The sequence below is a fragment of the Mizuhopecten yessoensis genome, unplaced genomic scaffold, assembly GCF_002113885.1.
Source record: "Mizuhopecten yessoensis strain PY_sf001 unplaced genomic scaffold, ASM211388v2 scaffold11009, whole genome shotgun sequence".
Classification (NCBI taxonomy): domain Eukaryota; kingdom Metazoa; phylum Mollusca; class Bivalvia; order Pectinida; family Pectinidae; genus Mizuhopecten; species Mizuhopecten yessoensis.
Window position 1 is genome coordinate 1,107,420 of NW_018408833.1, and position 17,018 is coordinate 1,124,437.

At 36.8% G+C, this 17,018-nt stretch overlaps 1 protein-coding gene across 3 annotated transcripts in view; it reads left to right on the forward strand.

Moving 5' to 3' along the window:
* The window catches only part of LOC110464574 (ventricular zone-expressed PH domain-containing protein homolog 1-like), a 25,365-nt gene extending 15,433 nt beyond the window's left edge, over window positions 1-9,932 (forward strand). The window contains exons 15-17 of one of the 3 annotated variants that reach the window (XR_002464513.1): window positions 6,828-6,932; window positions 8,619-9,295; window positions 9,328-9,932. Coding sequence is in view for 1 of the 3 variants with exons in the window: in XM_021519851.1 (XP_021375526.1) it covers window positions 6,828-6,932; window positions 8,619-8,954 (441 nt within the window). In the remaining 2 variants the exon portion in view is untranslated. Of the gene's footprint in view, window positions 1-6,827; window positions 6,933-8,618 lie in introns of all 3 variants that reach the window. The other 2 variants (XR_002464512.1, XM_021519851.1) reach the window with 2 other exon arrangements.
* Window positions 9,933-17,018: the final 7,086 nt, after the last annotated feature.

Below are 17,018 nucleotides of genomic sequence, written 5' to 3' on the forward strand. Positions count from 1 at the left end.
ACAACCCTGTGATAGCTCTAAGTGTAGTCTGGTTAGTTCTACTACAGAATGGCAACCCTGTGATAGCTGTAAGGGTAGTCTGGTTAGATCTACTACAGAATGACAACGGTGTGATAGCTCTAAGTGTAGTCTGGTTAGATCTACTACTGAATGGCAACCCTGGGATAGCTGTAATCGTAGTCTGGTTAGATCTACTTCAGAATGGCAACACTCTGATAGCTGTATGTGTAGTCTGGTTAGTTCCACTACAGAATGGTAACCCTGTGATAGCTGTAATTGTAATCTGGTTAGATCTACTACAGAATGGCAACCCTGTGATAGCTGTAATCGTACTCTGGTTAGATCTACTTCAGAATGGCAACTCTCTGATAGCTGTATGTGTAGTCTGGTTAGATCTACTATAGAATGGCAACCCTGTGATAGCTGTAAGTGTAGTCTGGTTAGTTCTACTACTGAATGGCAACCCTGTGATATCTGTAAGTGTAGTCTGGTAAGATCTACTACAGAATGACAACCCTGTGATAGCTGTAAGTGTAGTCTGGTTAGATATACTACAGAATGGCAACCCTGTGACAGCCTTAATTCTAGTCTGGTAAGATCTACTACTGAATGGCCACCTTGTGATAGCTGTAAGTGTAGTCTGGTTAGGTCTACTACTGAATGGCAACCCTGTGATATCTGTAATCGTAGTCTGGTTAGTTCTACTACAGAATGGCAACCCTGTGATATCTGTAAGTGTATTCTGGTAAGATCTACTACAGAATGACAACCTCTTCTACAGAATGGCAACCCTGTGATAGCTGGAAGTGTAGTCTGGTTAGTTCTACTACTGAATGACAACCCTGTGATATCTGTAAGTGTAGTCTGGTAATATCTACTACAGAATGACAACCCTGTGATAGCTGTAAGTGTAGTCTGGTAAGATCTACTACAGAATGGCAACCCTGTTATATCTGTATGTGTTCTGGTTAGATCTACTACAGAATGGCAACCCCGTGATAGCTGTAAGTGTTGTCTGGTTAGTTCTACTACCGAATGGCAACCCTGTGATAGCTGTAAGTCTAATCTGGTTAGTTCTACTACAGAATGGCAACCCTGTGATAACTGTAAGTGTAGTCTGGTTAGATCTACTATAGAATGGCAACCCTGTGATAGCTGTAATCGTAGTCTGGTTAGATCTACTTCAGAATGGCAACACTCTGATAGCTGTATGTGTAGTCTGGTTAGTTCTACTACAGAATGGCAACCCTGTGATAGCCTTAATTCTAGTCTGGCAAGATCTACTACTGAATGGCCACCTTGTGATAGCTGTAAGTGTAGTCTGGTTAGATTTACTACAGAATGGCAACCCTGTGATAGCTTTAAGTGTAGTCTGGTTAGTTCTACTACAGAATGTCAACCCTGTGATAGCTGTAAGTGTAGTCTGCTTAGATCTACTACAGAATGGCAACCATGTGATAGCTGTATGTGTTCTGGTTAGATCTACTACAGAATGGCAGCCCTGTGATAGCTGTAAGTGTAGTCTGGTTAGTGCTACTACTGAATGGCAACCCTGTGATAGCTGTAATTCTAGTCTGGTTAGATCTACTACAGAATGGCAACCCCGTGATAGCTGTAAGTGTAGTCTGGTTAGATCTACTACAGAATGGCAACCCTGTGATAGCCTTAATTCTAGTCTGGTTAGATCTACCACAGAATGGCAACCCAATTTAATTAAAATTATATCTTTGCATAGCTCCCATTTACTGATATGTGGCATGGAATATCTAACAACGTCCTGTTAAGGGTCAGGTTCAGGGGACCTCTGCATTACCCAATCAGATGAGAGCTTAAACTTTTCTGTAAGTGATGATGTAATGATATCAGATCACACTGGCCACACTAAAGGTCAGATAAGTGTCAAATGAGCATAAAAATTGGCGGCGCCCATGGCACCGTGCCATGTCTATCTACAAGATAACGTTTGTGTAATTTGTGGATTTTGCTTTGAAATCAAAGAGACGACCTTCTCTGGTGATGTTGCTATTAAAAATTTTAACCTAAAACTGAAGTTAACTGATGATCGGCTTAACAATATCTGAAAAATTGGTAGAACATTTTGCAGTATGTCGCATAGGGAAGTTTCCATCTTTAGAGCTGAACTGAAACAGGTAAGAGAGTGCTTTCGCATTGGTTGAAAGAGTTGTCTTGCCTTGTGATTGGCTTGGTAAAAATACAATAATGCATTCAAGGTGACCTCTGACGTGACCCTTTATATGGGATGATGTTAGATCTTCCACGCAACATCAATAAACAGGAATGATGCAAAGATCCAATTTTAATCAGATTGAATTACAACCCTGAGATAGCTAGTTAAATCTTCAGCAGAATTAAAACCTTGAGGTAGCTGTAGTTCTAGTCTAGTTAAATCTTCAGCAGAATTACAATCCTGAGATAGCTGTAGTTCTAGTCTAGCTAAATCTTCAGCAGAATTACACCCCTCAGATAGCTGCAGTTCTAGTCTAGTTAAATCTTCAGCAGAATAACAACCCTGAGATAGCTGTAGTTCTAGACTAGTTAAAACTTCGGCAGAATTACAACTTTGACTTAGCTGTAGTTCTAGTCTAGTTAAATCTGCAGCAGAATTACAACCCTGAGATAGCTGTAGTTGTAGTCTAGTTAAATCTTCGGCAGAATTACAACTTTGACTTAGCTGTAGTTCCAGTCTAGTTAAATCTTCAGCAGAATTACAACCTTGACTTAGCTGTAGTTCTAGCCTAGTTAAATCTTCAGCAGAATTACAACCTTGAGATAGCTCTAGTTCTAGTGTAGTTAAATCTTCAGCAGAATTACAACTTTGACTTAGCTGTAGTTCTAGTTTAGTTAAATCTTCAGCAGAATTACAACCTTGAGATAGCTCTAGTTCTAGTGTAGTTAAATCTTCAGCAGAATTACAACTTTGACTTAGCTGTAGTTCTAGTCTAGTTAAATCTTCGGCAGAATTACATCTTTGACTTAGCTGTAGTTCTAGTCTAGTTAAATCTGCAGCAGAATTACAACCCTGAGATAGCTGTAGTTCTAGACTAGTTAAAACTTCGGCAGAATTACAACTTTGACTTAGCTGTAGTTCCAGTCTAGTTAAATCTTCAGCAGAATTACAAACCTGAGATAGCTGTAGTTCTAGTCTAGTAAAATCTTCGGCAGAATTACAACTTTGACTTAGCTGTAGTTCTAGTCTAGTTAAATCTTCGGCAGAATTACAACTTTGACTTAGCTGTAGTTCCAGTCTAGTTAAATCTTCAGCAGAATTACAAACCTGAGATAGCTGTAGTTCTAGTCTAGCTAAATCTTCAGCAGAATTACACCCCTCAGATAGCTGCAGTTCTAGTCTAGTTAAATCTTCGGCAGAATTACAACTTTGACTTAGCTGAAGTTCTAGTCTAGTTAAATCTTCAGCATAATTACAACCTTGACTTAGCTGTAGTTCTAGCCTAGTTAAATCTTCAGCAGAATTACAACCTTGAGATAGCTGTAGTTCTAGTGTAGTTAAATCTTCAGCAGAATTACAACTTTGACTTAGCTGTAGTTCCAGTCTAGTTAAATCTTCAGCAGAATTACAACTTTGACTTAGCTGTAGTTCTAGTCTAGTTAAATCTGCAGCAGAATTACAACCTTGACTTAGCTTTAGTTTTAGTCTAGTTAAATCTTCAGCAGAATAACAACCTTGACTTAGCTGTTGTTCTAGTCTAGGATAATCTTCAGCAGAATTACAACCCTGAGAGAGCTGCAGTTCTAGTCTAGTTAAATCTTCGGCAGAATTACAACTTTGACTTAGCTGAAGTTCTAGTCTAGTTAAATCTTCAGCAGAATTACAATCCTGAGATAGCTGTAGTTCTAGTCTAGCTAAATCTTCAGCAGAATAACAACCCTGAGATAGCTGCAGTTCTAGTCTAGTTAAATCTTCAGCAGAATAACAACCCTGAGATAGCTGTAGTTCTAGTCTAGTTAAATCTTCAGCAGAATAACAACCTTGACTTAGCTGTTGTTCTAGTCTAGTATAATCTTCAGCAGAATTACAACCCTGAGATAGCTGTAGTTCTAGTCTAGTTAAATCTTCGGCAGAATTACAACTTTGACTTAGCTGTAGTTCTAGTCTAGTTAAATCTTCAGCAGAATTACAACCTTGACTTAGCTGTTGTTCTAGTCTAGTTAAAATTTCAGTAGAATTACAACCCTGAGATAGCTGTAGTTCTAGCCTAGTTAAATCTTCAGTAGAATTACAACCTTGAGTTAGCTGTAGTTCTAGTCTAGTTAAATCTTCAGCAGAATTACAAACCTGAGATAGCTGTAGTTCTAGTCTAGTTAAATCTGCATCAGAATAGTAGAATTACAACCCTGAGATAGCTGTAGTTCTAGTCTAGTTTAATCTTCATCAGAACTACAACCCTGAGATAGCTGTAGTTCTAGTCTAGTTCAATCTTCATCAGAATTACAACCCTGAGATAGCTTTAGTTCTAGTTTAGTTAAATCTGCATCAGAATTACAACCCTGAGATAGCTGTAGTTCTAGCCAAGTTAAATCTTCAGCAGAATTACAAACCTGAGATAGCTGTAGTTCTAGTCTAGTTAAATCTGCATCAGAATAGTAGAATTACAACCCTGAGATAGCTGTAGTTCTAGTCTAGTTAAATCTGCATCAGAATTACAACCCTGAGATAGCTCTAGTTCTAGCCTAGTTAAATCTTCAGCAGAATTACAAACCTGAGATAGCTGTAGTTCTAGTCTAGTTAAATCTGCATCAGAATTACAACCCTGAGATAGCTGTAGTTCTAGCCAAGTTAAATCTTCAGCAGAATTACAAACCTGAGATAGCTGTAGTTCTAGTCTAGTTAAATCTGCATCAGAATTACAACCCTGAGATAGCTGTAGTTCTAGTCTACTTTAATCTTCATCAGAATTACAACCCTGAGATAGCTGTAGTTCTAGCCTAGTTCAATCTTCAGCAGAATTACAAACCTGAGATAGCTGTAGTTCTAGTCTAGTTAAATCTGCATCAGAATTACAACCCTGAGATAGCTGTAGTTCTAGTGTAGTTAAATCTTCATCAGAATTACAACCCTGAGATAGCTTTAGTTCTAGTTTAGTTAAATCTGCATCAGAATTACAACCCTGAGATAGCTGTAGTTCTAGCCTAGTTAAATCTTCAGTAGAATTACAACCTTGAGTTAGCTGTAGTTCTAGCCTAGTTAAATCTTCAGCGGAATTACAACCCTGAGATAGCTGTAGTTCTAGCCTAGTTCAATCTTCAGCAGAATTACAAACCTGAGATAGCTGTAGTTCTAGTCTAGTTAAATCTGCATCAGAATAGTAGAATTACAACCCTGAGATAGCTGTAGTTCTAGCCTAGTTAAATCTTCAGTAGAATTACAACCTTGAGTTAGCTGTAGTTCTAGCCTAGTTAAATCTTCAGCGGAATTACAACCCTGAGATAGCTGTAGTTCTAGCCAAGTTAAATCTTCAGCAGAATTACAAACCTGAGATAGCTGTAGTTCTAGTCTAGTTAAATCTTCATCAGAATTACAACCCTGAGATAGCTGTAGTTCTAGCCAAGTTAAATCTTCAGCAGAATTACAAACCTGAGATAGCTGTAGTTCTAGTCTAGTTAAATCTGCATCAGAATTACAACCCTGAGATAGCTGTAGTTCTAGTCTACTTTAATCTTCATCAGAATTACAACCCTGAGATAGCTTTAGTTCTAGTTTAGTTAAATCTGCATCAGAATTACAACCCTGAGATAGCTGTAGTTCTAGCCTAGTTAAATCTTCAGCGGAATTACAACCCTGAGATAGCTGTAGTTCTAGCCTAGTTAAATCTTCAGCAGAATTACAACCCTGACTTAGCTGTAGTTCTAGTCTAGTTAAATCTCCAGCAGAATTACAACCCTGAGATAGCTGTAGTTCTAGTGTAGTTAAATCTTCATCAGAATTACAACCCTGAGATAGCTGTAGTTCTAGCCTAGTTAAATCTTCAGCAGAATTACAACCCTGAGATAGCTGTAGTTCTAGTCTAGTTTAATCTTCATCAGAATTACAACCCTGAGATAGCTGTAGTTCTAGTCTAGTTAAATCTGCATCAGAATTACAACCCTGAGATAGCTGTAGTTCTAGCCTTAATTAAATCTTTAGAAGAATAAATACTCCACGATAGCAGTAATTCTTGTCTTAGGTAAAGCCTGACAGATCTTCAAATGTTAAAACATAGTTATACCGGCCTTAAATATCTTTGTAAAGGCTTGCCTGAAGGAACAACACACCTACTGCTAGGTCTAAGCCTGTATCATACAAAAACATATCTGGTTCAACTAGTCCAACCACTTGGAATGTGATCAATGGAAGTGGCTTAGATTTTGTATTTCCTGTGTACTGTATATTGCTATATTCCGTCTTTGCGTATTGCAGAGTTATCTTCACTTGGTAGCAGGTATTGATTGTTACGTCACTTGTTTGTGAGAGTAACGTAATCGATTTTTGAGAAAACGACGTAATTTTCTCACACAGGCCAATAACAATCAATACCTGCTCCCAAGAGAAGATAACTCTGCAATACGCAAAGACGGAATAGAAATCTTCATATCACAAGACCAGAATGCCTTGCTGGTATTGCTCAGCAGCCGATATTGGGCACAGACCTAGAGGAATCCATAGTCTACATCTACCTGTTTTCATAAGTTTAGTAGGAGGATTATAAAATAGTTGTTACTCCCAGACTGTGCATCGTTTCATGTAATATACTAATTGTACCTCAAACAATGGAATCACACTACTTAAACATGAATGATTTAAATTATAGGGACAACTGAAAGAGAAGAAAGGAAGATGGAAGTTTTTGAAACGTTGGAAGACCAGATACTTTACATTGTCAGGGGCACAGATCACTTACAACAAGAGTCACTCTGTAAGTATCTATCGACTGTGGACCTTGTTAACTCATTCACCCCTGAAATTTCATAATGAACTATATATATTCCAACCTTTGAATTGGAAGAGTTCAAATGTGTCTTCAGGGGTAAATGAGATAACACATGCCACTGCTTATTGACACTGTAATGTAATAAAAAAAAAAAATTGACACAAAGCAGACCTGATTGCATGAAGACCTATAACAAGCCCAGGCCTCCTGTCGGGTTTGAAATAAGACAGACATATATATAGGATAACATTTATGTGTAAAGATATAGTGTTAAATATCCATATACACCATATCTAGTACGTCGTATACACTAGGGGACATCCGGAAAAAACCCGGACACTTTTAAAATGATGACTGCTAAAACAAGCTCCTTGGTACAGTTAATCAACATGCTGTGTGCGAACTATCATAGATATCATCTACGAACATATTCGTCAGAATGAAGGTCCCTTTCTGTTGCTATTTTTAGTTATGCTTTTGTTTGGTCGGTAAAATGAACACTAAAATATAAACCAAAATACGGAATTTATAGAAATCGGTTGTGATACGGACATGTGTCGGGTAATTACAGACACGCTACTCTTATTATGCATTCACCCAATAAAACCATAGAAACGGGTCAAAATGTTTGGCCAGGGATTGCTGATTGCTTTATGTTCTGCTCAAGGGTTCATGTTCTTATCCTGTCGGCATACAACATACAGAGCAGTTTGTAATTTATAACTAACCCCCCCCCCCCCCCCCCCCCCCCCCCCCCCCCCCCCNTTTGTGATATTGGCGAGTCCAAAATGTAGTTAACAAAATGTAGTTAAACACAATCTATTAAGGTGTATAATTGTGTTTATTCTGATACCAGATGTTTGCTTGTAAAAAGAAATCAACGTAAAAGCCTCATTTTGATTTTTTGATTTAACTGGAGTCAAAACAATCTCAGTAAGAGCCATCCAAATATTAATTGATCAATTAATAACTGTCCGTATTTACTCGCCTAATAAAAAGCTGGGGGTAATTACGGACGCCTCAGACACAAATGTTCTTTCTCAAATTTTCTTATTCATAAATTACTGCAATTTTAAAAATATAAGTAACAACATTAAGAGTAGAATATAAAGGATATATATTTGGTTTTTGTGAAGATAATTGTAACATAACTGTTGTCTCGAATCGTGGCTTATCTTTCGGACATCGCTTCCGAAAATCAAGTTTTCGGACATGTCGCAAGGTGCTAGCTATAGCATGACAACGAATATTATTAGACAAGCCATTGCTATTTTTAGACTTTGGGATATGCTGGTTACTGTCCGCCAATAAAGACATACATCGATACCAGTAGAACGATCTACGTCGAGCCTGAACAGAGTATTATTTAATCATATGTTATGGATTATGTCTGATTCATATAAGAACTGTCCATATTTGCCCGCCTGTCCGTATTTACCCGGATGGCCCTTAGCTACAGTATACTGCACAGCAGTTTCAGTTGCTAATATGAACTATTATGTCTTTTAATTATATAAACATGCTGATATCTCCACACGAAACATGTACTAACATACATGTATAGTGTATGTCTTGCATACTTACACTGCCTGATGTAACAGAACCTTGTTAACCCTTTTGACACTGTGGACTGTAGAATATTGACTACCTTGGTTTTGTTTCCTATTGTAGAGAAAAGAAACACTTCCAGTCAGCAAGATTCAGAGTGTTAAAGCTGTTCGTAAGGGTGTCAGAGACATTCCAAAAGCCTTCGAGATATTCACGGGCGATCAAACCTATATGTTCAAGGCCAAAGGACAACAGAACATAGAACAATGGGTTCAGTGTCTACACATCGCAGTGGCACGAGTTCAGACGACAGACAAGGACAAAACCGTGAAAACTAAGGAAAGTGGGACAGATGTTATGGGTAACAGTTCAGTGCCAGTCGCTAACACTGGTGAAGTTAGTCCCCAAAATAATGTTGTTATTGAGCGTCCACGCTCTGTGATGGATACTAAGTTATAGCAATTACAGTAAAACCTAGGGAGGCTTTGGTTGAGTGACTCTCCCTAGAGAGGCTTTGGTTGAGCGACCCTCTCTTAAGAGGTTTTGGTTGAGTGACTCTCCCTAGAGGCTTTGGTTGAGCGACTCTTCCTAGAGATGCTTTGCCGCTTTGGTTAAGCAAACTAACTAGAGAGGCTTTGGTCGAGTGACCCTCTCTAGAGAGACTTCTGATGGTTGACCCAGGTACCTAAGGAGGCATTTTTGTGTGAATTATATATCTAGGCAGCCAGATTCCTAGGTAGGTTTGGTTTCCATAGACCAGATTCCTAGGTAGGTTTGGTTTCCATAGACCAGATTCCTAGGTAGGTTTGGTTTCCATAGACCAGATTCCTAGGGAGAGTTTGGTTGAAAAAACTAGATTACTATATGATATATATACGCACGTGGGATTGTTTGTTTTAACGACTGCAGTGATACCTAGAAAAGGTTTGTTTAAGCAACCTAGATACATAGGGAGGTTTTGGTAGAGTGGCCAATGCTGGGGAGATTTTGTTTTAGCAACTTAGATACCTAGGGAGTTTATTAGTGAGGGAAGTTTTGGTTGAATGACCTTCACTACGAAGGCTTTAGCCAAATGACCCAGATACCAAGAAAGTTATAGTGCTGAAGTACCTGGTGAGGGTTTGGTTGAGTGACCTGGAAACCTATGCAGAGTTTGAGAGAGTGACAATTTACCTAGAGAGATTGAAATCTAGGGAGGATGTGGTGGAGGGGCCAAGATAGCTAGACGTCAGATGTGAAACTTCAAGTGTTCAATTGATGGACCAGGAAATGTAGATCCAGTCTGGTTTAGCAGCTTAAGTCTGCCTCACGTTCAGGTTTAGTGTCTAGTTATTCTACATTTAGTTTGACTTAGCAACTAATCACCCATTCACCCCTGAAATTTCACACTGAATTATTCCAACCTTTGAATTGGAAGATTTCAAATTTGTCTTCAGGGGTGAATGAGTTAAATCTCGATATGGTCAGGTTTCTTCAGGGGTGAATGAGTTAAATCTAGACATGGTCAGGTTTCTTCAGGGGTGAATGAGTTAAATCTAGATATGGTCAGGTTTAGCAGTTAATTAATCTACCTCTAGGTGAATTGGTATAGTGACTTAATGAATTTAAGATCTAGTCTGATTTAACTTTTAGAAATTTTGGTTTGGTTGAAAGCCTTCTACCTAGATTTGGTTTGGATCAGTGACTGAACAACCTAGACTTCGTATTAAAACTGGATCTGGTTTTATTGCAGGAAGCAGTCTGTATCGAATGCTAACATTTTTCAATAAAATTCATCAATTTTAAATCTCTACATAATACAGATACATGCATTGTTTCTGATCAAATTATTCGATACAAAAAATATTTCCTTGATGATCAAATAAGGTGACTAGGTTATCAACAATGGGACACACTATACTTTATCATGCTGGACCTTTGACAAAGCTTGAACATATTTGTGTAATTTATTAAAAGTTCTTCTTTCTACATCACATCAAAATCTGTGTCGAAACAAAAGACGATTTTGTCATCAATTACCTTATTCAATTGTAAAGTAATTGGAGCTTCCTTCTATGGTCTCTAGGAGGGTCACCATGCCAGCTAATAAATGGCATTTTTGTGCAATAATGAGAATTGATTTGGACGGTTCTCAGTCAAAACTTATACTTTACTTAATATCATCACTGTGTGTCTCCAGTCATATATTGCATGTATGGATATTATCAATGCTATATTTTAATGGTATCAAAACCTGGGCAAGCAATTCTGAAAAACACTTGTAAGATTTGTAATGATAAAAGTGAAAGTAGGAAACAGTGTAACACAAAAACTAAATGCTACACATAGGAACCAGGAGCAAACAAAGGGACTTTGATCTGTCTCAGCATTAAAAGGTTTGGCTGTGTAAGAATACATTTTTCTTACTTAACTGCCACTCTGGAGGGTGGTTGACCTGTAAAAATTACATTTTTTTTCGGAGCAATATTACCTTTTTCTTACAACTTTCACTCTGCAGGGAGTTTAACCTCTAGAAATTGAAGGGGTTTTCGGAGTAATATTACCTTTATCTTAAAACTTTCACTCTGGAGTGAGTATGACCTCTAGAAATTGAAGGCGTTTTCGGAGTAATATTCCCTTTATCTTACAACTTTCACTCTGGAGTGGGTTTGACCTCTAGAAATTGAAGGCGTTTTCGGAGTAATATTCCCTTTATCTTACAACTTTCACTCTGGAGTGGGTTTGACCTCTAGAAATTGAAGGGGTTTTCGGAGTAATATTACCTTTATCTTACAACTTTCACTCTGGAGTGAGTTTGACCTCTAGAAATTGAAGGGGTTTTCGGAGTAATATTACCTTTATCTTACAACTTTCACCCTGGCGGGAATACATTGTATAACCTTTCAAGATTGAAGAGTTTATTTGTGTTAGATTACTTTTGTCTTACAACTATTACTTTGAGGTAGCTTGACATGTTAAAAATTAGGTTTTTCCTAGTAATATTTCCTTTTTCTTTAACTTTCACACTGAAGGGAGTTTGACCTGTTAAAATTAAAGGTTTTTCAGAGTAATTTTATTTTCCCTCCAACTTCCACACTGTGGGATGTTTGACATGTCAAAATTAAAGGGTTTTCTGTGTAAGAAAACCTTTTTATAACTATCACTCTTGTGGTAGTTAATTTGATCTGTTGAAATAAAAGTTTTTTTCACTGTAAGATTACTTTTTATTTACAACTTTCAATGGGAAGGGAGTTTGAAGTCTGAAAGGGTCTTTCGGGAATATTAATACCCTTTCCTCCAACTTTCACACTGAAGGGAGTTTGACCTGTCAAAATTTAAAGGTATTTTTGTGTAAGATGACCATTTCTTACAACTGACACTCTGGAGGTGTTTAGCCGGTTAGAATCAAAGTTTTTTCTGTGTACGATTACCTTTCTCTCACAAATAACACACCAGAGGGAGTTTGACCTGTCAAAATTAAATGAAAAGGTAAACTTTGTACATTTTTGAACACTTTATCAAGCTCATCATCCTTTTTTCACTTTAACACCAATAGTTGCTTTTTAAGCAGGATGTGTCGTTTTTGGAGTAATATGTACTTCTATGTACATTTATAGATGATGCAGATTTATGTGGTAATAAGCCTGTACCTGGTAATTAGCTCAGGCAGATTTATGTGGTAATAAGCCTGTACCTGGTAATTAGCTCAGGCAGATTTATTGTAGTTCAGTAAAAATGCTAACAAATGTTTTTCATTATCATGTAAGAAGCCCCCCCCCCCCCCCCCCCCCTCTCCTCCNTGTTGGCCCCTGGGCTTATTGCAGGATAAATATGGTAGTTAATCTTCTGCCTCTAAAGCATACTGATACATGTACCATAGGTCTTGATACACACAATGTCAAAAGTCTGGCACACAACAATGGTTTTGGGACTAGACAACAGTGGTATTGGTCAACACAACACATTGATAGTTGTGAAATACATCAATGTTTGGGCACACAACACAACAATGGCTGTGAAAATACATCAATGTTTGAGCACACAACACTACAATGGTTGTGAAATACATCAATGTTTGGGCACACAACACTACAATGATTGTGAAAATACATCAATGTTTGGGCACACAACACAACAATGGTTGTGAAAATACATCAATGTTTTGGGCACACAACACTACAATGGTTGTGAAATACATCAATGTTTGGGCACACAACACAACAATGGTTGTGAAAATACATCAATGTTTTGGGCACACAACACTACAATGATTGTGAAAATACATCAATGTTTGGGCACACAACACTACAGTGGTTGTGAAAATACATTAATGTTTTGGCACACAACACAACAATGGTTGTGAAATACATGAATAGTTTGGGCACATAACACAACAATGGTTCTAAAAAAACATAAATGATTTTACATATAATAGTAACACAACAATGGTATGAGAACAACACAACAAGGTATGGGAACAACACAACAATGGCATGAGGGCACAACACAACAGTGGTATGGGAACAACACACAATGGCATGAGGGCACAACATAACAATGGTATGGGAACAACACAACAATGGCATGAGAACAACACAACAATGGTATGGGAACAACACAACAACGGCATGAGGGCACACCACAACAAGGTATGGGAACAACACAACAATGGCATGAGGGCACAACACAACAGTGGTATGGGAACAACACACAATGGCATAAGGGCACAACATAACAATGGTATGGGAACAACACAACAATGGCATGAGAACAACACAACAATGGTATGGGAACAACACAACAACAGCATGTGGGCACAACACAACAATGGTATGGGCACAACACAACAACGACATGAGGGCACAACATAACAATGGTATGGGAACAACACAACAATGGCATGAGAACAACACAACAATGGTATGGGAACAACACAACAATGGCATGTGGGCACAACACAACAAGGTATGGGAACAACACAACAACGGCATGAGGACACAACACAACAAGGTATGGAAACAACACAACAATGGCTTGATGGCACAACACAACAATGGTATGGGCACAACACAACAACGGCATGAGGGCACAACATAACAATGGTATGGGAACAACACAACAATGGCATGAGGGCACAACACAGCAATGGTATGGGAACAACACAACAATGGCATGAGAGCACAACACAACAAGGTATGGGCACAACACAACAATGGTTTAGCCACAGAACTGCTGTGAAAATCTGGAGTAGTTATGATATACATACAAACGTTCCATGATCCACTCCATAAAGTGTTGGTAATGTTGTGGGGTTCTCGAAAGCCAATGTTTCAAAAGTACATTTTGCAATTTCCAGTGTCATTTTACATGTGTATAATTTCAATGATATTGATTTTTCACTATAATATACTGCATAACTATAAGTTAAATATTTTTTTCACTATGAACAAACGTAATGTATACATGAACAAACTTTTCAGGATAATAAGGCAATTAAAATGGTATTTCCCTGTATGTTATACATTCAGCTTATTTAGTGTCAAATATTGATTTTAGACACTGTAAATTATGAAAAGCTACCAAATATAGAGCATCTTCATTTTTTTAAAAAGAAATGTTGATTAGAGAACAGATCCCTAAAATTCTGTCACTATTATTATTGTTTTGCATTGTATACAATGCCTTGAATATCCATGTTGTCTGTTTGCCTGGTAAATGTCAACTTATTACCAGATCAGTATATTCATTGCAGGCTGACAGTACTTATCAGTATCTCCTAATATGGGCATAATGATTTTAAGATAGTAACTAGAACTTCTCAGTACTTTTCATCAGCTATGCTTACTCACAGTTATGTTTAAAACATATCATTTGTAAATTTGATTTTCTTTACATATCCTAGCTGGCCAAGACATTGACACCAAAGTGTATAACGTTAACCAGGCACTGTTGAAGCAACAACTGTAAAAAAACAAAATCAGAAATGTCTTGATCAACTAAGAATTGTTTTTGATCTGTATATTGTCAGTTTCACTCCATCACCTTACAGCAGGCTGTTGTAGTGTGCCTAATTGTTTATTAATGGTAGTACTCTGATGATCAGATCTGTATAGAAATTATATAGCCTCAATGTTAACTCTCACGGCGTTTGCGTTTCTCATGATTGGCAGCAAGTTTTGTTTACATTTTATGTTAATTAGTTTGCAATTATGTAAAATATGTTGTAAATTAGTTTGTAAAGTTATGTAATATTTTATGCACATTAGTGTGTTAAGATATATAATATTTTATGCACATTAATGTGTATAACTACATACATGTACATGTATTATGTTTTATGTAAATTAGTGTCTGGTATTATCTATCATGTTAAGAAGTGCTATTACAAGTACAAATGTACCTATAATTATGGTGTCTGTGTTTCAGTTTATAAATGTGTTGTAACTTGTTCCAGTAAAATGCACCATTTGTGATAATTTGTAATCAAATTTGATTTCCCAAAGTTATCCATATGATAAGATTTAAAGTCTGTTAAGGTTATATGCTACCTTACACATAGTTCCAATGATTGTATTGTTTCTTAATTGTTATTTTTTCCTGTATCATTTATGAACTTTTATTGATTAATTTGGTATCACATGACCACTTGTAAAAGCCATATTGACTCGAGCTCCTGTAAAAGAAAAAAAAAACCCACATAAATATTGACTGGTGACATCACTATCTTTTTGCTTTATAATACGCCTGGAAGATATAAAATGCTATGAGTCCTGTCTCTAGACTGGGACATATCTAAGTCCTTAAAAATGGTATTGTTATTCCCTGCTTAACGTTCAGCATTTACGGTAATGGTAACAACTAATTCACCCGTTGTCAGTATAATGTGACCGGGCGGAATGCCGTGCTGGGTGCCTTTGGCATGGTATTTCGATGAGATAGCACTATAAAGTATGCATCAGATTTGCACTATCACAAGGAGGCAAATACACCAACATACCCTGTCACCGGCACGCATACATAACATACATGGAGGCACATCCTTAATCCTTTCACCACTGTAGACCATAATGGACTCATCTAAATCAATGCACGGTAGAGTCTACTAAAGTTACATAGGGGTGAAAGGGTTAAATTATCTTAGCTGTTAATATGACGTTGAACAAAATAAAACCAAAACCAAAAGATATATTGCTAAATTTTCATAGATGTCAAGGGTCTAAATGACCAAGACTTTCAATCAATGTAAATATAGTGGTATGTGAAAATGGTTTTCTGTGATTTGCTGCCCCATGTTTGATCAAATTAAACATTTCTTTACAATGCATTTTTTTGCGAATACCAAATATTCCAACACTATGAGAGTTAAGGTTTTTAGAAAATACGTAAGGAGTAATGGAAAGTCAGCAGATTTTAAAAAAAAAATGAAAAAAAGTCAATTGAATGAGGATCTAGGAAATTTTATATCATCTTTTTGATGATTTTGTCCTGAAATATTCCAAGAGTGTATATATATCAAGAAGGGAACTCTTGAATTTCAAAAATCTATTTGTTTAGATCTGTGAAGTATAATAAGAAAGTTAAAGCTTGATACTGAAAAAATATCAGAGTTCAAGTAATTCTAAAAAAATGTAACTGATGTATTTTTAACATGGGATGGTGGAAATCTGTCGTGTAAGTGTTGTTGACAAGATCAGCTGTTATATGTACATATAGGAATGTTATGGTTGTATGATTACTACACTGCACGTGTAAAGTAATTACTTAATATTCTATTCAATGTTACTGCGCTTCTCCAATTATAATACAGTTATGTATAATTCTGTGTATATTAAAATTTATAAAAACTGTTAACTAATATATATTTATCAGTGGTTGATGTCTAATAATTATGAATTGTACATGTAATAAACGTCTTTCATACAGGGACAGGGCACATGAGATACTGGTTTGTGTAGGGGTGAGACTGTACTACGGTCCCTATATTTACACAAGCCAAAATATCGCGTGTTTGGCCCCTGTGGTCTTCCATTGCCCTTATGTATATTACTGCAATATTTTTGTATCACATATTATGTTGCCTGTATTAATATTACTTAATCTTTCTTGCATTAAAGGTTTTAACTTATTTCTAATTGATGTCTTAAGGAATAAAGTATACTTTCTGTTCAGCATTTATCTGTTGGTTTTTCTAATAAACTTCAGCTAGAATAGTTTGGTATATGGATATATTCCTGTAATTTCCATGCAGCTGCTTTGAGCGTGACATGTGCATTTACATATGTGAGTAAAATATATGGCCTTCGTTATTTTGAGATTTGAATCCTTTTCATTCTTTAATACGAAATGGTTTGTAAACGAGTCATTAGTTTGGTTAGTCTTAATATATTGGCAATTTAATGTCAATAACATGTCCTATTTCAATGTTGCCTGAAAATATTTAAACTCAACAAGGTAATACCAGGATGTCAGCAAACCTGTAACTAAAACTCAAAATTGATAAACTAGGGCAAATATTGACAATAATTGTTATCAAAAATAACCGAT